The 22,985-nt window shown below is 40.9% G+C and overlaps 1 protein-coding gene across 3 annotated transcripts in view; it reads right to left on the minus strand.

Moving 5' to 3' along the window:
- The window catches only part of lrrtm4l1 (leucine rich repeat transmembrane neuronal 4 like 1), a 90,042-nt gene that overhangs the window by 30,086 nt on the left and 36,971 nt on the right, over positions 1 to 22,985 (minus strand). The window contains exons 2-3 of one of the 3 annotated variants that reach the window (XM_082538861.1): positions 14,224 to 15,854; positions 12,218 to 12,794 (exon numbers count right to left, since the gene is read on the minus strand). In XM_082538861.1, coding sequence (XP_082394987.1) covers positions 12,702 to 12,794; positions 14,224 to 15,854 — 1,724 coding nt within the window. In that variant the 3' untranslated portion in view covers positions 12,218 to 12,701. Of the gene's footprint in view, positions 1 to 12,217; positions 12,795 to 14,158; positions 15,855 to 22,985 lie in introns of those variants that run through there. The other 2 variants (XR_014277629.1, XM_082538862.1) reach the window with 2 other exon arrangements.

Raw genomic sequence — 22,985 nt, forward strand, 5'->3', positions numbered from 1 at the left:
GCTGAATCAATACAATGAGGAAGAAAATGCAGTTATAATACATGCATGTAATTAGATAAAAATAAATAAATAAAAATAGCTCCATAGCTCCAGTCATCCTCAAAGTCATGGAGTCGCTGTGCCTAACTGACACTGGGAAAGAGGCAGGGCTCACCAACCGCAGGTCACTACTCACATGGGTAACACGGAGAGACAGATAACCTACAGCCATTTTTGAGTCACGATTTAACCTACCAAGTGCCATTTCACCCTGTTATAAGACACAGTCACACAGGGTGCACCACAGGACCATGGAAACAGCAATATAATGACGGGAAGTGGGATTAATTTGTTCACACAGAGGATGTCTTCAGATAATATGCAAGATCAATTAGTGATAATTTAATTAAGTAGCAAAATTTATTACAAACAGTAGCCATGCAGCCATTACTCATAGAAAGCACAGGGCAACATAAATGTAAGAGGTGTGTGAGGTAGGCTATAGGTATTTTATTTAAACTTTTTAAACTAGTACGGGTCACTTTGAGTAGAAAAGGCACTTCAGGCAGCATTATTCTGGTCTACTAAGACATGCTTTTTTCATGGGTGGATGTGGATTTTCAAAAAGAAAATTGTGCCTATAGGGAGCCATTTAAAAATATGTGATCTCCTCAAATATTTCTGTTCCCTTTAGGAAACCACACTTTAATGATTTAAACATTTGTAGAGAAAGAACCAGCAACTTTGCGCAGGAGGAGAGAAACCCCCCTCCCCCCCCCCCCCCCCCACACACACACACACACACACACACCCCCCCACCCCCCTAACAAAAACAACAACACACACACACAAAAAAAAAAAAAAAACAATACCCCCCCAGTTCTGCACAAAAGTTGCAGTCCTATTTGATCCTTATTATATAAGCAATGCATAAAGAAGGCAAAAATAATATTGTACTTACTTTAAAAAATGTATGTAAAACCGTTTGAATTGGTTAAATTGGTGGGTTTTTTTATTTTTACCTGATAGGCCTTGGAGCCCAAAATAACTCTTTGAGATTTCATAACCAAAAAGCATTGTGCAGTTCAAACTATTGACACACAATTAATTACTCTAACCTATGTCTTTTGAAGAGAACAACGAAGTATTTTTTATGACTAAACTACCTTCACACAGTTTCAAGGTTCATAGGGTACAGTCTGTCTAGCGCAGACAGCTTGTCAGGATACACTGGTCATTGCTGTAAACCCTCTTATGCTACTACAGCCATGCTCTTCCTACATAGAGGTGATTTCATGGGATTCCTTGCCTGGCTGCACATTAGCCACCAACCTCTTAATGATATAAATAGCACAAATGGCATAGTGCCTCCTTGTTCCACATTTTCATTCCAGCCGACTTCCTTCAGCCTTTATTTTCTCACATTTTCTAAACTCAAATGCTTCACAGTTGGAAATAAAACAGCAATGAGGAATCAAAAGGTGCTACAAGGGAAGTTTTAATAAGACAAATGGGAAGATAGTTGTGGATGCTTATTCCCTGCAGAATTAGAATGCTACACTACAGGGCTCCAACTAATGAGTAAAGATTCATTGTGAGGGTTTGAAAGACGATTACAAGGATCATCATGGAGAAGAAAAAAGAATCAGCTCCATAAAGTACAGCATATTTAGGCCCTGCAGTGGACGTTTGGTCTGCTGCTTTGGTCCAGTCTGAAATATACTTTTTTTTTTTTTTTGTCCTTCGACACTGGTGTGCATTGCACTGGCTGTACCATTTTCCCTGGATTAACTCAGTGAGTTAACTTAGCCAGTTAACCTATAACTAGCAGTGCCCTTGGAATGTTGAACTTTAATATAGCCAACACTCAGCCTGATCAAGACACCAATACCAAAGGAAACCTTGTTAATATCAGTCTGATGCTACTGGCTTTGAAAATGTGAGTATTTGATACCCTTGTGAATGACAATGTTTCCATACTGGTATTTGCATTAAGCTGAAATCATAAATGTCCATCCATCCATTCATCCATCCATCGTCATCCGCTTTGTCCGGGGTCGGGTCGCGGGGGCAGCAGCCTAAGCAAAGAGGCCCAGACCTCCCTCTCCCCAGCCACCTCCTCCAGCTTGTCCGGGGGAATACCAAGGCGTTCCCAGGCCAGCCGAGAGATATAATCTCTCCAGCGTGTCCTGGGTCTGCCCCGGGGCCTCCTCCTGGTGGGACATGCCTGGAACACCTCACCCAGGAGGCGCCCAGGGGGCATCCTTGTCAGATGCCCGAACCACCTCAGCTGGCTCCTTTCGATGTGGAGGAGCAGCTGCTCTACTCTGAGCCCCTCCTGGATGGCCGAACTTCTCACCCTAAGGGAGAGGCCAGCCACCCTTCGGAGGAAGCTCATTTCTGCCGCTTGTATCCGCGATCTCGTTCTTTCGGTCACTACCCACAGCTCGTGGCCATAGGTGAGGGTAGGGACGTAGATCGACCGGTAAATTGAGAGCTTCGCTTTTACACTCAGCTCCCTCTTCACCACGACAGACCGGTGCAACGTCCGCATTACTGCAGCTGCAGCCCCAATCCGTCTGTCGATCTCCGGCTCCCTTCTCCCATCACTCGCGAACAAGACCTCGAGATACTTGAACTCCTCCACTTGGGGCAGGAACTCATCCCCGACCCGGAGTGGGCACTCCACCCTTTTCCGGCTGAGAACCATGGCCTCAGATTTGGAGGTGCTGATCCTCATTCCCGCTGCTTCACACTCGGCTGCGAACCATTCCAGTGCGAGCTGGAGGCCTTCACCCGATGAAGCCAACAGAACCACATCATCTGCAAAAATCAGAGATGAGATTCTGAGGCCACCAAAGCAAAAGCCCTCCGCCACTTGGCTGCGCCTAGAAATCCTGTCCATAAAAATTATGAACAGAACCGGAGACAAAGGGCAGCCCTGGCGAAGCCCATCACCCACCGGGAACGAATCCGACTTATTGCCAGCAATGCGAACCAAGCTCTTGCAACGGTTGTATAGGGATCGAATGGCCCGTAGCAATGGGCCAGACACCCCATATTCCCGCAACACCTCCCACAGGACACCCCGAGGGACACGGTCGAATGCCTTCTCCAAGTCCACAAAACACATGTAGACTGGTTGGGCAAACTCCCATGCACCCTCAAGTATCCTGGAGAGGATAAAGAGCTGGTCCAGTGTTCCGCGACTAGGACGAAAACCGCATTGTTCCTCCTGTATCCGAGGTTCGACTAACGGACGAACTCTCCTTTCCAGCACCCTGGCATAGACTTTCCCAGGGAGGCTGAGGAGTGTGATCCCCCTGTAGTTGGAACACACCCTCCGGTCCCCTTTCTTAAAGATGGGGACCACCACCCCGGTCTGCCAGTCCACAGGTACTGCCCCTGATCTCCACGCAACATTGCAGAGGCGTGTCAACCAGGACAGCCCTACAATGTCCAGAGCCTTCAGGAACTCGGGGCGGACCTCATCAACACCAGGGGCTCTGCCACCAAGGAGTTGTTTAACTGCCTCAGTGACCTCGCCCCCGGAAATTGGCGGGTCATTCCCCTCATCCCCAGACTCTGCTTCCTCCTCGGAAGACGTGTCAGTGGGATTAAGGAGGTCCTTGAAGTATTCCTTCCACCGCCTGACAATTTTCTCAGTCGACGTCAGCAGCGCTCCGCCAGCACTATACACAGTGCAGGTAGAGCACCGCTTTCCCCTCCTGAGACGTCTGACGGTTTGCCAGAATCTCTTCGAGGCAGTCCGAAAGTCTTTTTCCATGGCCTCTCCGAACTCCTCCCACACCCGAGTTTTTGCTTCAGCCACTGCCCGAGCCGCATTCTGCTTGGCCTGTCGATACCTGTCGGCTGCCTCCGGAGTCCCACAGGCTAGCCAAGCCCGATAGGACTCCTCCTTCAGCCTGGTGGCTCCCTTCACCTCTGGTGTCCACCATTTGGTTCGGGGATTACCACCACGGCAGGCACCCACCACCTTGCGGCCGCAGCTCAATGCAGCAGCTTCGGCAATGGAGACGCTGAACATGGTCCATTCGGACTCAATGTCCCCGGTCTCCCTCGGAATGCTGTTGAAGCTCTGCCGGAGGTGTGCGTTGAAGATCTCGCGGACTGGGGCCTCTGCTAGACGTTCCCAGCACACCCTCACTACGCGTTTAGGTGCACCAGGTCTGTCCAGCGTCCTCCCCCGCCACCTGATCCAACTCACCACCAGGTGGTGATCAGTTGACAGCTCAGCCCCTCTCTTTTACCCGAGTGTCCAGAACATATGGTCGCAGATCTGCTGATACGATTACAAAATCGATCATCGACCTACGGCCTAGAGCGTCCTGGTGCCACGTGCACTTATGGACACTCTTATGTTCAAACAGGGTGTTCGTTATGGCCAAACTGTGGTTAGCACAGAAGTCCAATAACAGAGCACCGCTCGGGTTCAGATCAGGGAGGCCGTTCCTCCCAATCACGCCCCTCCAGGTCTCGCTGTCGTTACCCACGTGAGCATTGAAGTCTCCCAGCAGGACAACAGAGTCTCCAGGTGGAGCACCCTCCAGCACCCCCCCCCCCCCCCCAGGGACTCTAAGAAGGCTGGGTACTCTGAACTGCCACTCGGCGCATAAGCGCAGATGACAGTCAGGACCCGTTCCCCGACCCTAAGGCGCAGGGAACAAACCCTCTCGTCCACCGGGAAAAACCCCAACGTACCGGCAGCAAGCCGAGGGGATATTAGGATACCCACCCCAGCCCGCCGCCTCTCACCAGGGGCAACTCCAGACTGAGACAGAGTCCAGCCCCTCTCCAGGAGACTGGTTCCAGAGCCCAAGCCATGTGTAGAGGTGAGCCCGACTATATCTAGCCGGTACCTCTCAACCTCACGCACTAACTCAGGCTCCTTCCCCAACAGAGAGGTGACATTCTATGTCCCTATTGCCAGTCTTGGCAGCCGGGGGTCAGTCCGCCAGGGCCTCCGCTCCTGGCCGCCACCCAACATAAATGTACATGTGGATTTTGTGCTACTACCACTCCTCGCCACACTGTTTGGTAGAAAGACACATGTATTTACTGCACTTCATAATTCTCTACCTGAGTAAATGTATTCTGCTAAACCTAATATGAAGAATCAGCAGTCTCATCCCAACAAACCATATGCATTTCTCCATCTTGGCATTTGCATGCTAGGTTATTGCTGGAGTTTTGTTCAGCTGCACAATGCTGCAAAGAAAACCGTCTCAAATACAATTGAGAAAAATCTCAACTGAAGGCAACAGACTTTATCCCACATCCCAGCATTCCTACTTAATTTGAAAATCTTTTCTCAACACACCATTGTTTCTTCAAAGAATGGAGAATAGCGGATAAAAGTTTCTGGTTAAAAACTACTAAGAGTATCAGCAATAAAAAGCAAGGACAACGTCTTACGTGAGTTGTTTATTAACTACTTAGCCAATCACACAAAGATCTTATTGCTTCACTAGCTTTAGGGCACTGTCTTCCACACCCATTTACACCCATTTACTTGTATTAAATAAGAGCAGGATGAAGAAGTGTGCTGGAGATGAATTGCTGTATTCTGCAAGACTAGCACTGCAGGCAAATGGAAAGTCAATACAAAGTAGATTCATTTTTGAAGTTAATTTCATACTGTGTGGCTTAATTTTAAGTAATATTAAATTTTTTAAGAAGTTAGTTTCATTTAAAAAAAAAAAAAAGAAAAAGAAATCCCCTTTTTTGTGTGATGACACTTAATGAGGTTTTGTGGCTTCTGGCATGAAACAGACACGCTCTTGACTAGATGGGTGTTGTTGAAATAAATCCTGCTGACTATGAAGGTGACAAGAACTGCCCATTCATTTTTGATCTATTGATTGATTCAGTTTAAGGCAGTAAATGGTATGAAACGCATATGGCATATGAGTGTCACATTAAGACAGAGGTTCAATATATGTTTATTCACCTATTTTTTTGCTGTTGCTTACTAACTTAACATACGTGTCGCAGAGGTCAGACTGCCTGCTATTACAGTTCAAGAATGGCCAGAAACATTTGTTGCAAGTTCCTTACCTTTTTTTTTTTTCCTACCTTTATTTTCTTTATCCTTGCTACATTTGTCAGTTGCTTTACTAACATTAAATGCATAATTACTAAACAATTTACCTGTGTCAGTGTGTCTAGTTACAGTGGGGCAAAAAAGTATTTAGTCAGCCACCGATTGTGCAAGTTCCCCCACCTAAAATGATGACAGAGGTCAGTAATTTGCACCAGAGGTACACTTCAACTGTGAGAGACAGAATGTGAAAAAAAAATCCATGAATTCACATGGTAGGATTTGTAAAGAATTTATTCGTAAATCAGGGTGGAAAATAAGTATTTGGTCACCTCAAACAAGGAAAATCTCTGGCTCTCACAGACCTGTAACGTCTTCTGGAAGAAGCTTTTCTGTCCCCCACTCGTTACCTGTACGAATGGCACCTGTTTGAACTCATCATCTGTATAAAAGACACCTGTCCACAGCCTCAAACAGTCAGACTCCAAACTCCGCCATGGCCAAGACCAAAGAGCTTTCGAAGGACACCAGGAAAAGTATTGTAGACCTGCACCAGACTGGGAAGAGTGAATCTACAATAGGCAAGCAGCTTGGTGTGAAAAAAATCAACTGTGGGAGCAATCATCAGAAAATGGAAGACATACAAGACCACTGATAATCTCCCACGATCTGGGGCTCCACGCAAGATCTCATCCCGTGGGGTCAAAATGATCATGAGAACGGTGAGCAAAGATCCCAGAACCACACGGGGGGACCTGGTGAATGACCTGCAGAGAGCTGGGACCAAAGTAACAAAGGTCACCATCAGTAACACACTACAACGGCAGGGAATCAAATCCCGCAGTGCCAGACGTCCCGTCTGAAGTTTGCCAGAGAGCACATGGATGATACAGCAGAGGATTGGGAGAATGTCATGTGGTCAGATGAAACCAAAGTAGAACTTTTTGGTATAAACTCAACTCGTCGTGTTTGGAGGACGAAGAATACTGAGTTGCATCCCAAGAACACCATACCTACTGTGAAGCATGGGTGTGGAAACATCATGCTATGGGGCTGTTTTTCTGCCAAGGGGACAGGACGACTGATCCGTGTTAAGGACAGAATGAATGGGGCCATGTATCGTGAGATTTTGAGCCAAAACCTCCTTCCATCAGTGAGAACTTTGAAGATGAAACGAGGCTGGGTTTTCCAACATGACAATGATCCAAAACACACCGCCCGGGCAACAAAGGAGTGGCTCCGTAAGAAGCATTTGAAAGTCCTGGATTGGCCTAGCCAGTCTTCAGACCTCAACCCCATAGAAAATCTGTGGCGGGAGTTGGAAGTCCGTGTTGCTCGGCGACAGCCCCAAAACATCACTGCTCTCGAGAAGATCTGCATGGAGGAATGGGCCAAAATAGCAGCTACTGTGTGTGCAAACCTGGTAAAGACCTATAGTAAACGTTTGACCTCTGTTATTGCCAACAAAGGTTATGTTACAAAGTATTGAGTTGTATTTTTTTTTATTGACCAAATACTTATTTTCCACCCTGATTTACGAATAAATTCTTTACAAATCCTACCATGTGGATTCATGGATTTTTTTTTCACATTCTGTCTCTCACAGTTGAAGTGTACCTCTGGTGCAAATTACTGACCTCTGTCATCATTTTAGGTGGGGGAACTTGCACAATCGGTGGCTGACTAAATACTTTTTTGCCCCACTGTATATATGTTAATATCTTTTTCGACCTGTCTCTGCAGTGAATGTGATGACATAGTGAGTTATCCTTATTCTCATTTTTGTATCTGCACATTTTAGTACGTGTGTGTACATGTGCCAGCTTTGCAGTTATTAAGACTGAAGCAAAACAAGATGTTTGTGTGTTTTTGACAGAACAAGTGAGGTGGGTGGGTTGATGCTACTGTTATCTGAGGATGAAGTATACAGTGGCTGCCAAAGCCAACGGCAAGAAGAAGGGAGAGGAGGGGGGCAGGTAGCAGATTAGAAAATTCAATTTAGGGCAAACGCGGAGGTGGATCTTTTATATAAGGTGCCACTGAGCTGTTTTCCCCTTTTCAGTCTAAAAACTGTTCAAAAAAAATATACTATAGAATCTCCTCTCTGTTTTTGGTGTGATATCCAGTAAAACAGAAGATCCTTATTTGTCTTAGCTCCAGGGCCAAATCAGGCTCCAGAAGCTGCTAAGAATACACCACTCACCGGGGTTTGTGTTGTGTATGTATGACTGCATCTCTTCATGTGAGATAGGAGGGAGTGCCTAGGGTGCAGAATCACATCTACATTTTAGTACATGCATCATCATCCAGGCACAACCTTCCTGGGAGTTCTTTTGAGGATGACCCAGCAATCGAGGGAAGAGGGCATGAAATTGTCCCTCTGAGAGGGCTAAGAGGTTTGTTGCACCGAAGAAGTGGAAATACTTCTCACCAAGGGACATCTTGGCATTGTCATACAAGCAGCTGTTCCAACTGTCCGCCATTTTAAATGATGATAAAGTAAGATGTTTTGCAGTTTTTCTCTGTTATGTCAACTGGAAAAATACTTGGGCCGTGCAGCCAGAAATATATATCGCTCCCTCATTAGCCCTCCGTTTCCATTAAAAGAGGTTCAGTTATTGGCTGACAGGAGCAGCAGGATCTTGCTCTCTGGAGCATAAGACACAGAAAGTTTAAAAAACAAGAGAAAACAAGACAGAAAGCTTACTATAGACCAAAAAAACTCTTAATAATTCAGTTACTTTAAACTCTATCTTGCTCGATCACAGAAATGATGAATTTAATAATGTAAAACCGGAGAGGATTGCATGATGCACATATTAAAAGCTGTTTTAGTGCCTGCAAGGGAGAATTTGGGGCAGGAGGGGAAGTGAGGGAGCAAATGACTAAACTGGAATCAGGGGTGTGAGACTTACTGTATATTCATTGAGATCTTTCTCAGTAGTGTATGCCTGCTTGCACTTAAGCTCTTAATGGTTCCTTAGAGCTGATGAGGTAAAGGGGAGAGAGAGCGGAAAATGAAAGTGTTCTTCTAAATGGTTTTTGGAAGAACGCCTGTCAAGTGGAACGGGACTAGAGGGGAAATTAGCCAGGGGACATGCAAAGTGTACGCTGGGGCTGACTGTGTAACACCCGCCTCTCTTCAAAGCCATGTTAACGTAAAGGGTGGGGGTAGGATACCAGCACAGTATCTCCCAGAAGCAGGGATCGCTTGAGGAAAGACCAATGAGAGAATGAACTGCCAAATCTACTTTTTCAGTTTCTCCTATGGGACAATCAAACATCACTCACCTCATGTTGATTTCTTAAACTGTTTTAGTGACTGTTTATGTCAAAGCGTGCTATTATAACAGTATTTTAAACATATATGATTGCCTTTCCACACACATACAACACAATACTGTACAACATTAAAATCATTACAACTGCTTACCAAAAATACATGTAATGAGCTCTTAAGATCAAAATATGCATCCCAGTATTATTTATTTTAACTGCCCTATAGGTATGTGTAACAATTTGTACTACTCAATAATCTGTCAACATGTACGAAGATCACAAACAAGCCCAAGATGAAGTTAATTTATGCTTTGAAGTCTTAAAAAGAAATGCAGCAAAAACATCTTTAAAAAAAATAAAATAAACAAGATGAACCAATTCGCCTGTTATTATAGCTCACACACAGAGTCTGTGAATTTCATTGTCTGGGCAGAATTGTCAACTTTATCAACACCAAAACTGAATACAATGAGTTCAAACTGTGCACTGCTATATTATAGCCACAGAGCTGAGCAGCATGACGTAATGCTCACACTGCAACCATGCTCGTATGTTTTACTACTATCTTTTTCTTATAATTGTAGCTATGTCAAAATATGTATAATTGACCTTTTACAATATCACTTTATAACAGAATTTGTTAATAGTTGTTTTACTGCTGACAGAAAGAAATATGTTTCTTAAATTACATTGATTTTTTTTTCAGTTTAATTATAATAAATTGTGTATTAACTGGGGTATCATTTTTTATTATTTAAAAGGCATTCCAAAGATTTAGAAAATAATTTTAGAAATATAAAAATGTGATTGAAACATATTCAGTGTTATAACAAAGACTATTCCAATTTTTCCAATATTTCAAAGTAGCTGAACCCATCTACAATGAAATACAGCACTGTGTTGCCAACCGAATGTGATCAGCAACAAAATGAATTAGAAGGCAAAGATTATCATTCTAATATTTAAAAGAGTCACCCATTTATGCTTTAAACTTCATGCCGCCTGTTAATGTAATGCTATTATGTAAATTAAACTTCAGCATTCACTATTTTGAAGATTCATGAACATCACTATTTTGGTATAGAAACAATGAGTCAATAGGCCTACCAGGGCTTATTAAAGCTTCAAGGGAAGTTTTAATAAGATGAATAGGATGATAGTTGTGGATCTCGAATAGCAGAGTATACCCACACATATGAGCTTCCTGAAATAAGCCGTGTTTCATTTCTATTTGTGGTAATGCTTGCAATCATTTAGGCACCACGTCTAAAGCTGTTTTTTTTTTCTCCAATAGCTGTAAATTTTCCACAACTCCTACATGAGAGACCTGCCCATATTTGAATTCTGTACATGGTGTATTACTGATCCATTTTGGTGATCTCAGCAAACGCCATGCATAACTGCAGCTAACCTCAACCTGTGAAACCCCCCCCCCCCCCCCCAAAAAAAACCCCAAACCTCTGGAGCTGCACAGGCTTTTAAGTGTTGAGTTTCTTGCCTCAAAATCTTTAGGATGTAAGTAAAAAAGACATCGACTTGTCTCCTGCTGGGCCGTGTCAGTCAGAATACCTCACCGAATTCTAGCCACACCAGAGTAAATGTGTTGTGCTAGCTTTTGTTCGTCCCCATTGCCACCCAAAAGGGACTGCTGGCGTTGCACACAGCCGTAATGAAAGGCACAGCCAGCAAGATGGCACTTTCATCAAACTAAACCAGGCTGACACCAGCTTCTCAATTATTAAACGGCTGAAATAGGCAACAGTGTAGAACGCCCCCAAGCAAACTACTGTAGACACCGTCAGTGATGTTGAAAAGGAAAGATCGTTTTTGAGATGATGAGATTTGGATTATGGTTATGTGGAGAGAAACAATACTTACACTGACACTGATTGCTACAGAAATATTTGCAGTTAAAAGAGAATCAGAGCATTGCTTTTGTTTGTATCAAACTGGAGTCAAGCTGTGTGCTGGTGACTAACACAGCAGTCACAAGACACTGTACAAATATAGATCTCTTAATCTTTTCAAATGAAGTATACAATACTTTTTTATCTTTAAAAGACATTCATTTTTTCAATTCTTTACAAAGAACCTAACTCTGATGTTATGGACTTCTTTGGAATTTGAATACATCTATAAAAACAAAACAATGAAAAAAAGCCCAACAAACTATTAATCTAAATGCTTTTTACCAAATTCCAAGTAGGATTTTGAAAGTGAGAATTAACTTTATTAACTGAGTTTGTTTTCCCACATTATTCTCTACAGTGAAAAGTTAATAACATCCTTGTTCAGAAAAAAACGCAAATACTCCACTGAATAAAATCGGCCTAAAGATATGTAAATTTAACATAATGTCCTTTGTTCAGCGTAAATGCGTGTTGGATGCTTGGCCTTGTAGCAGGGTAAGCAATGCTTAAAAAACCTTCATAGTATGCAAGTGAGCAAGATACCTTTTATTGGCTGGTTTTCATTTGCAACTGATGAGCCCCAGATTCATTTATTCAGAGCAGAGAAAAGCTATACAGCTGTGTTTCTGATCTCTGGAGGGTAGATTAGCATTGGTCAAACCCAGGCGTAATCAGGCATCTGATTCTCTATTTACAAAAGCAAAGGTATGTTTCTTTTAAGAGTTTTCAATTGGCGTAGTTTTGGGGTACTAGTAAAGTTTAGGGGCAAACATCCATTCAAGCTATGGCTCATTGCACAAAATTGAGATTTCTTCAGCAAATATTACAAGCTTTGGGAAAGAGATATCAAAACACCTCCTCTATGCCACCAAGACATCTTGTAATTGAAACTGAATAAGCACCAAAGGGGAAGTGGAGAATTTTTGAAAGAAGCCATAACCCTCTGGATGAATAGCATCCTAATTGGCTTTAGATTTGACATTAGTTTCACCCCTTAACCACTGGACTGCATCTTTGAAGTGCTCCTTCATTCATCCTTGAAGTCAGACTGCTTGATTAGCTGCTTTGCTCACAAAAATCTATGCATGAAACTGATCGCCATTTGTTTATTCTGTATATAAGTACATGTCATTTTAACACACACACCATTTTTTTTAAACCTTGGGAGCACTTGAAATCAATTTAATCCTCGTACATTTCTCTTTATCGTTACTGCTGACATTATCCATTCGATCATAATGCAGTGCATTATGACTGAACTCTACAATAGCCCAATATCATGAAAGTGAATCATGAAAGCAAACCAGCTACCATTGTAACTGTCAATATGTCCTTGTAAACATATGCCATGAGGAAAACTGGAATAAAAATACTGCTATAACTGCAAGTAGGAGATTGAAAACAATTTTACTGTTGATGTAAAATGTTAAAAGCTGGACCTGCTCCATTGTCAATATCAAGTGAGTTACGACTTAGAGTATATGGAACAGGCTGATTTGATTAGGTGATTTGGTTGACTTGCTGTAATTCATTCGACCTCCCCACATCTGTAATGCTGACTTCACCTACAGGGAAGGAAAAAATATATATATTTTCTTACTGACATTTACTTATTATATTATAACTTCACAATGTGAGAAAATTAAGTTTATAGCTCAAGTAAAAATGAATAGTACCAAACAATTTAAATTTCAAAATTAAACATTTTGCTCAGTGAGCCTCTTTCACATTAGAACCCACAAAGTTTGAATATGAGTTAGGATAGCTAGAGAAAAAAAACTATTATTTGATGTATTGTATCCTCCAATTCCCCCTTTTTTCAATTTAATTGAAATCAATCACATTTAAAATAAAATATTTAGACAAAAATATTTTAAGTATTTTAATTTACTTAAACTATCTTGGGCCCATTGGTGAAAAACACACAGGTGTGCAGTCATTACTTTGAAAGGTAAAATTTCCGTCCCAAAATTAGACATGTCTTCATGTTTGTGGTTGTAATTACAATGGTTTATACATTCACTCCTTACCAGAGCAGAGGGATCCTCATTTAAGCCATATCATAAGCTTTGGGATTACCATAGTGCCTCCCCTCTATGCAGATTAACATAAATTTCCTCAAGTGAGGAGGCATGCAGTGCGCCAGACACACTCAGTGCAGATCATCAACTTTAGACATCTATAATGGATGTTCAGCTGACGATAGGCAATATATTTGAACTTTATGTTCTATCTAGTATTGATCAGCTGCTCTCACTTTGTGACAGCAAAACTACCAAATTCTTACTTAACAGCATTGCACTTCGTAGACCCTTGCCATTTTACCTTAATAGATGCTAAATATAGTATATTTGGCATTTTTCAATAGAAAAATTAATTATGTAGGCACACATTTATGCATTAGTCCACAAACACGCACACAGAAACACATCATTCTCACTCCTCCAAACACGCAAGCCAAAAAAGCTTTAAAACATCTAAGCCATGCAATGCTAATGTGGAGTAGTGTCTACAAATTAGTTAGACAGTTTCCAATTATTCCCTGTGCTTTCAAGTCTACATACCATGAAAAACATTTTCAAAAGGGTAGCTTTGAAAAGATCATCCAGATAACCAGTGATACAAAGATAAATTCCAAGCAAAAGAATGGTAATTAAAGCCATAACCAATATAATTCAGAGAACAAAAAATTATGCATGCATTAATTATTGTGTTAATGCAGTCCTCTGAGACCATGATGTAGATTTCTTTTCCTAGATCAGATCAGATTAGCTGTTTTGTATTTTCCCCTTTAGAGTCGGTTTCAAAATAAAAAACTGGAATAATTGGAGACATCTAACATTTGGAGTCAAGCGTGCTTTAAATGAAGAGTTAAGGGTGCTTTACTGTGATTAGTGTTTTTACAGTACATACTTGATAAAGGATTTACCTCTCTGTTGGGTCTTGTATTTTGATTTTGAGTTTTTATTTTTAGGCTGATGCGATCGATCATACCTCACACTCCCTGGAGCCAGAAATTGTGCAAGTGCAGGAACCAGTGCCATTGCCTAGCACCTCCAATGCTTCCGGTGTTGCAGCAGGATTGTAGCTCATGTAATACTCTTGGAGCTGGGAGCTGAGGTTCTGTTCTGGCTCTGGACTCTTTTTGCGACGCTTCCGTCCCACCATGGATCTCTGCTGCAGCAACCTGGTTGCACCTGGGTAGCGCCGCCACAAAACATAAAAAACTGTCAAGATTAATGACATGGTGAAGAAGAGTGCTACGCTGCCCACAACCACTTTGTGCAGAGTCATGTGCTCTATCTCTGGGGGTGGTATGTGAGTGGGTCGAGGGCGAACCACTGAGTCTCTGGGATCTTTGCTCATATGCCCGGGAAAGGTAGGATGAGGAATGGGTCGAGGTCTAAATGGTGGGAGAGGACCAAAGGTACTGGTCGGTGGCATAGGTGGAATGCCACTTGTGGGGCCAAAGGTTGGTTCGGCAGTGGCTTCCGAAATGAGCTCTGATGTTGGTGAAGGTGTTTCAGTCAGAATGTAATCGGTTTCCTCACAAATACCATGGCTCCTTGTAGCATCCATGACTTTTTCTCCCTGGAGATACTTTGGGCTGCTGCATATCATTGTTGTGTCTTTACTACCCCGAAAATTTCTCAACCAAGCAACAAGTGGGCATATCCCAGTTCCACAATCCCAGATATTGCCAGCAAGACTTATTGAGGTCAGTGAGATCCACGCTGACACTGCCTCCTGAGACACATTGGACAGCTTGTTGGATTCCAGGTTTAAGACTTGCAGGTTGGGCAAGCAGTGAAACACAGCTGGGTCCAGAGTCTGAATTTCATTTCCAGACAGATCAAGCTTCTGCAGTGTATACCATGTCCATGGCAAACCCTGGTTGACCACCCTAATTCGATTCCACTGCAGATAAAGTGATCTTAGGTTGGCTAAACGTGGAAACAAAAAAAAGTTGATCCGAGAGAATTGGTTATGTTCCAGATGTAACTCCATCAGCTTCTGTAGACCCAGAAAAGTTGTGCGGGTAAGAGCTTTGATTCGATTGTAACCCAAATCCAGAAACTCCAAACTTCGACACTCCAGAAATGCTCGAATTGGGATGTTGGAGAGACCATTGGAGCGTAGGTGAAGGTTTTGTAGTTTTCGTAAGCCATGGAATTGACCGGGCTGTAGATTTTCTAATTTGTTGTAGGACAAGTCCAGACTTCGAAGATTTGGAATTCCATGAAATGTTGAATTGTGTAGGGCTGTAATCCTGTTGGAGCTCAGAATGAGCTCTTTGAGTCTGCGGACCCCCTGGAACGCTCGACTGTCAACAACTGAAATCTGATTGTGGTCTAAGTAGATCCAGAGAAGCTGGCTGAGGTGAGCAAACTGATATGGTAGCAGCGTATGCAGTTCATTGTATCGCAGGGAAAGGCCCTGGCAGCCTACTGAGATGTTTTCTGGAACATCTAAAAATCCAGATGAATCACAATGGACAGTTTTTCCCTCACATCGGCAGCTATTAGGGCATGTTCGCTCACCAAAACTGAATAACAGGGGAGCCCGCAAGAGAAGAAGCAAAGGGAAGAGGAGGTGTGTCAGTCGTCCATCACACAGCAATGGACCTACAAAACATTAGGAGAAAGAGATACAGAGAAAAACGTAAAGATTTGAATGGTGATCAAGTTATATTTACAATTTCAAAATATTCATGCTGTCAAACAAAAAGGACTAAGAAGTATTATTACTGATTTACCATGCAAAGTCAGCAATGTGTTGCTTGGGCTGGTGCAACAACAGCTTTATACATGCATTGAAAACAACTTAAATATAAAATCTCTTCTACAAAGATCTCAAAATTCGACACTGGTAAATATAATGTTTTTTTTAAATTGTGGGTTTTTTGTTTGTTTGTTTAAATTATTTCTTTAGTGATCTAAATAGTTTATCATTCAGCAGTGGTACTTTTCTGTTTCTGTTGAGATTGGCCCTTATTTAAGTATCTTTATGACTTCTCTTTACATTCTTTTTCTTTACATTATGTCATGAAAAGAATCATATTTACAAAAACCCGCCAGTCATGTCATGACCTAACACACAGTTGGGACAGTGGTTCTACGTAACCAACCGGTCATGACAATGGTTTCTTAAAAGAAATACACTAACTGACATATAGTTCTCCTCATAAATGAATATTCTGAACAGACTTCTCAAGGTCGATAACAGCATGATAAAAAATATACACATCTGATTAAGTAACCAGAAGACCTACTGCTTAAATGTGCAGCATTTTAGGTTTACAGGATGATGTAAAAGAGATATTTTCTCAGAATAAGTATTAGCCCTCATCAAGTTGTTTTGAATAAAAAAAAGCTTCCATGATTTCATACACCCTACATGACATTTGTTCTGTCAAATGGCTCTGTGAATCATTTACAATACCATTAGACCAGGAGTGGGCAACGCCAGGCCTCGAGGGCCAGTGTCCTGCAGGTTTTAGATGTGTCCTTGATCCAACACAGCTGATTCAAATGGCTACCTCCTGAAAATGTCTTGAAGTTCTCCAAAGCCCTGGTAATGAACTAATCATTTAATTCAGGTGTGTTGACCCAGGGTGATATCTAAAACCTGCAGGACACTGGCGCTCAAGGCCTGGAGTTGCCCACCCCTGCATTAGACTATAGTATCTCAGGTCTTTTATATAAATGGTAAATGGCCTGTATTTATATAGCGCTTTTACTAGTCCCTAAGGACCCCAAAGCGCTTTACATATCCAGTCATCCACCCATTCACACACATATTCACACACTGGTGATGGCAAGCTACATTGTAGCCACAGCCACCCTGGGGCGCACTGACAGAGGCGAGGCTGCCAGACACTGGCGCCACCGGGCCCTCTGACCAATATAGGACCTTAAGACCTTGTGCAGCCTATCAACATGGCCTTAGCACAACTTCTGCCTGTTGCTTCAGTGGCAGCCTCATCTGCCATGCAAATGCAGCGATTGTCCAAGTATTAAAGCTGATCTTAGATCTTGGCACATTTTTTGGACATTCAGCAAGACAACCAAAACAAGTTCACACCACTCAAATTATGTAAACACACCTTCATATCAATGCTGACAGGCAGACCTTGATTTCAGATTCGGCTGTATGTTTAAAGATGTATCACTGTCCTAACACATTCTGAGTCTGAGTTATAAGATAACTTATGTTCAACGAACAATCCTTTGAGATTATTTCTTTCCAGAACGTTGAGGACTGACAGATGGACCAACATCATTAAAGATAAACAGATATCATAACAACAACAACAACAATGCATTCCTTTTGGTAAATTCTTTGAATTAAACCTGAAGGTCTGCAGTTCAATAAAATCTTGACTGATTTTAAAACCCTGTGTGATTTACAAAAGTAGAAAAAAAAAACCCAAACAAAAACGCCTTACTGTCCAAATACTAAGGGGCCTGACTGCATATCCGTATCCACACATAACCGAAGTCTCTAGAACTTCCAGCTTTCAACTATCCAGTGCTGTCAAAATTGAGCACATTCTGTATCACAGTAATGGTGAAAAAGTATTGTTTGGCATGTCTAAGGTGGACTTTTGTAATCCCTGTGTCATCCTTTAGTAATATCATAATATCGTTATAAGCTCAGGCTGCTATGGGGACCTCCCATAATGTTCTAAGTAATTATCCTCTACTCTCCACACTTTAGACTTCACTTTTACATTTAATTAACTTTGTGATATTCTCTCTCCTGCAGTTTGTGCCCTTTCCTCTCTGTCCTCTTTCTTCTTGTACCTTTCTGCCCGTATCTCTGGTTCCAGAGCTGTACATGTCTTGTCTGTAGTTACTGGCCCCAACAGCCTGCTCAGTGTCTGCTATCTCTTAATGATCAACCTTTTTTTTCCCCCTCTTTGCTCTCCTCTCACCCCACCCAGTTGAGTCAAAAGCTGTCCTCCCTGAGTTTGGTGCTGCCCAATGTTTCTTCTTGTTAACCCTTTAAGACCTACCATAGAACCAAGTCCGCCAGAGCTTATATTATATTTTTACATGCTGTGGAGCCATTTTTGGGAGCATTTCAAGTTGCTATACATCAATACAACCATTATAGCCCAGATTTTAATAATATGTATTCATTAAGTGCATAGTAATTACATAAATTGCAAAAAAGTGCAATAAACTACAAAAAAAATTGAAACTCGTTTTTGATTTTTTAACATATATTTGTAGTTAGAGAAATTTAAGAGGGATATCCCTCAAAACTGTAAATACAAAAAAGTTGCACAAAATAGTTTCCCACCACAGGAAATTTATTTTGAGTGTCTTCATAGTTTTATTTTTGAAATACACCAATTTTTATACACTGCAGGAAAAACGAAAATAAATATTATAGTGCAAATTTGCAAAAAAGCAGCATATGCATCAAAATAAACTATTTCCAGCAGTGCAATATGAGTCCTAAGCATCCCAGAAACGACACAGAAAGTCATAAAGTCAAAGATAACTTTTAAAAAGAGCAGTATAGGCCCTGAGGCCCTGATCGCAAAAAAGACTACATTTCCGCGAAAATGACGTCACTTCCGGTTTCGGGCAGGTAATGGCGGAAATGCAAAAGTTCGCGCTGACGTCTATTCCAACGTAGGAAGTGTTATGGACAGCTGATCGGATCGGTAAAGCGTGTTTCTGGAATATTATGTTTTTGTTCCTGCAAGCGCTTTTTATGCAGTTTTTGCAAAGCTATATGTGGAAGAAAACCGTGACCTAGGACAAGCTGATGGCATAAGATGTAAGTACAACTCCTCCGGTTTCATATGCAAAAAAATTTTTGCGCTAGCTTACTTGGTTGCAGTGCTACTGGGATTTAAAAATAGTTACGCATAACAGAGCGTTCCCGCTCCGATCGGCTCTAAAGGGTTAAGTGGGTCTTTTTACTCCTCACAATTATCAATTGCTTACTCATGGAAAGATCACAGGATTTTCCTCTACAACACTACAAGCTCTCTTTCGTACTGTATAAACTGTCCTGAATGATTTTGTGTTACATTAATGAAACTAAAAAGAGGTTGAATAAATAATTGTTTATTACTAGCTTCAGAAAATCCAATTTTTGTACAGTTCAACTCTTGCACTTTCTCTATACTAACCTGCTGCTGTAAGCTGCAAAGTAAGAAAATAAAAGGCAATTCTTCCCCTGTGCAGAAAATGGTATGCAGAAAATATTAGTATGCATCATTAATCCACAACTTAGGGGTTGTCATACAGCACAGTGACAATTTCATGCTAAAATGGGCAACAAACATCCAATGTCATACATGAGCTGCCACCACAAACTGCAAAATGCAGCTATGCTATACTTCAACACTGGCAGGTAACTTTTGACCTTTACGGAAATTACATTTAACCAGTGATTTGATTTACTCCTGTACGCTTCCTGAATCAGTGCGGTTTTAAATTTGCAGTGTTTTAGCAGTTTTTGCCATGCCTTCCTTGGAGAAATTATAATAGAAGAATCAGAATACATTATTATTATTATTATTTTACATTATTCCATTACATTCAATAAAGAAAGATGGATGGAAACTACATTGGGTAACCTGGTCGACAGCTCCTGTGAACATGAATTAGTCTATGCATCAGTCTATGCTTTAGAGGACACGATTTCACTGTCTTAATGTGTTCCAACAACAATTACCTTGTGGCCACTGGGAGTGCACACACCAACTTTGAGAAAGTGTGTGTTATCAGAATAACACAAAATGTCAAGAAATCATTAATCTGCATCTTGAGAGATAAGAGGTACAGATTTTCTTTGAAGTAACTTATCTGGTTTCAGCATCTCATCCAGCCTTCCCCTGTGTTTAATGAGTTATGTGACTGTTAAAAGGAAAATCATTCAAAATAATACTTTTCAGATTTCTTACATATCCTGCTATGATCCAGACAGGCATACAAATTCAGTTCAGCACTCTACATTTAATTATATCATAAAATAGCAAAACATAAGTAAATAAATTTCAAGAATAAAGCTATTTTGTGAATTGTACAGCAGGTTATTGGGGGAAATAAACGGAAGCAAATGAGTGCATGAAAATAAGTCAAGATAAACTCAACAAAAAAATAATGGTTTTATAAATAAATCACTCTAATCCTTGAAGCAAAAGATGCAGTGGCACTTCCATCACCTCCTGTAACTACTTTGTGAACTCTCCAAGCATTTGCTGCACTACACGCAGCCATCAGTTTTCCCTAAATGATAATCCCATTGGAACATTGGCTGTGTTGTAAAACCCCAGGGCAACCTCACAATGTCATATCACTAAAACTACATCTGGGATTTCATGTGCATGTACTCCTAAAAAAAGAATAGCAAAATATGAAAAAACAAGAGGAGGTTATTAGATGGCAGAAAACTCAAAGCTATGCAGCCACAATAATGTGCCACTGGGCTCATAGACGCCTACGCATGACAGTGTCTTTAATTAGCACACAATGGTTCAGCATGGATTTCTGCATAGAGAGAATAGTAATAAAAGCCCCTTGGACATATGTGCGCTAGGTTCCCATGAGAGGCTTTATAGAATACAATGAAGAGAAATGTTTACTCTCAGTACAGTTTCATTAATCAGAAATTAAATGGGGTGCTACATGCAGGCAGTCATAGGCTTCCATTGATTTCACGTATTAGATGTACACCAGGGCATAAGTAAATATATCTATGATAACTATTACAAATAAATTATTTAATAATATAAAATGTGTCTTTCAATATAGCTGTGTTTGTGTCATTATTAAAGTTTAAAAAAAAAAAAAAAAAAAAAAAAAAACCCCACACAACCAAAATATTAAAAATCATATATAGAAAATCATTAAGTTACAACCTTTATCTAAATACAGCTTAAATAAAATAGAGCTGCCACAGGTTGATATTAAATCCATTCCCCTGCAGATCAGATTTGATATGGGATTTGTGGTAAGCTACAACTTTCCAGCAGCAAGGCTCCTTCTTCTCAGTAGAGCGTGACCAATCAGAGCCGGAGGGTTTTAAAGATTTCATATCTTGTAGATTTAACATCTTGGAGATTTCAACAAAACCAGCATAGTGCAGCAGCACCAACATTGCATTAAGCTCCAGTTTGTCACTGCCACCTATTTTACATTAAGTACAAAGAGCAGTAGGAGTTTGTTTGAACGGAAGTCTCCAGGCAACAAGTGACATCACTACAGACAATATCAGATCAGATTCTGTACAAATCCCTATAAGCCAGAAACGATTTGTATTAAACTTTGTGCAAATGTCTTCTTATAACCTATGTAACAGCCTTGTAAAGTGTATTTCACCCTTTAGCTTTTATTTGAAGTTAATTTTCTCTTACTATTTGTTTTAAAAAGAATCCTACATTAATGACTACCACAAGTCTTAAAGAAAAATCAAAAGTGACCTTGAAAATGAGAACCACGGTAAATCTCATTGTACATTTTGTCAACACATAAAGAGTAAATTCAAAGGTCAGAGAAAGATAAACAGATGAACGGTTTTATTTCCAATGACCTGTGGGTACATCTAAATTTAAATCCATATAAAGCCGATGATTGGTCGAGCTGGAGTAGTAGTAAAATAGTAGTAGTCTTCTACCACAAAATATATTATATATTTTAGTGAATGCATTAAGTAACCTAGTTTACTGATTCAGTAAGGATAATCTAGATTATATTTCCTATGCACTCAATGTACACAATGACTCTCAACATGTACATAACAGAAAACGTTTCAGCAACCAAACTAGATGCAAATATAATTTTTGTTGCCTCAGATGGCCAAAAAAAACAAAAAAAACAAAAACAAAAAAAAACCAGATGGGACAGTGTCAAAAATTTCTAAAAGACTAAACCCATACCAAATTTAACACCACCTTTATTAGTTTAGCATTTCATTTAAAGATTTCTTGCAATAGCAATAAAAGGTTTTAAAAACAGATTTCTTATAAGATGGAATTGTACTCTTAGTCAAGTATGTAGGAGACAAGTAGAGCAGACTTTCTTTTATTTTGTGCAGCGACCAATGTTTCAACACAATTTGCAGCTGATGAAAATGCAATTGAAGACCATAAATATTAATTAAGAAACAAGTTCTGTGCTCCGGTATCCCTGGAGCTCAACAACGTCCTGAACAGAGGTAATTTGCTGAAGTTACACTTAAATGTGCACACTAAATGTCAGCTGAAATGGGTTCAAATGCAAAAAAAGCTAAAGTTATTACACAATATCCTAAAATATATATTTTCTCCAATTACCTCACCCAAGGCCAGGTTCCAGTGGCAACCTTCCCGAAATCCCATAAAAGTGACACTGCCCCTCCCCCCAGGACAGAGTGGTCTCTGGCAGGCCCAGCAGAGTCAGCTGTCATCTTCCTTGGCGGTGAGACAAGTTGATATTTCATTTGAATGCACAGTGCTCAGGCACTGATGCAAAGGCTATTACCCAGAGTGCCCAAGTGGGTTGGCCAATAGTACTACATGCTGCAACAGGCCACATGCTGGGGCACTTCAAAGAAATGAAAGTGTGGAGAAAAAAAAGAAGAAAAAAAAACTAAATATTTCTTATTAAATGTTCTACCATATAAAAGATAATACACATTAAAAGGAGGGGTGTATGAGGTGGCTTTTAAAGGTTATTGACTGGCAGAAAAGTATAGTTAGCATTTTATATTTAAACATTCGCTGCAGCTGTGCCTGTTTTAAATTGGAAAAT

The sequence above is a fragment of the Aulonocara stuartgranti genome (assembly GCF_965226115.1).
Source record: "Aulonocara stuartgranti genome assembly, chromosome: 7".
Taxonomy (NCBI): domain Eukaryota; kingdom Metazoa; phylum Chordata; class Actinopteri; order Cichliformes; family Cichlidae; genus Aulonocara; species Aulonocara stuartgranti.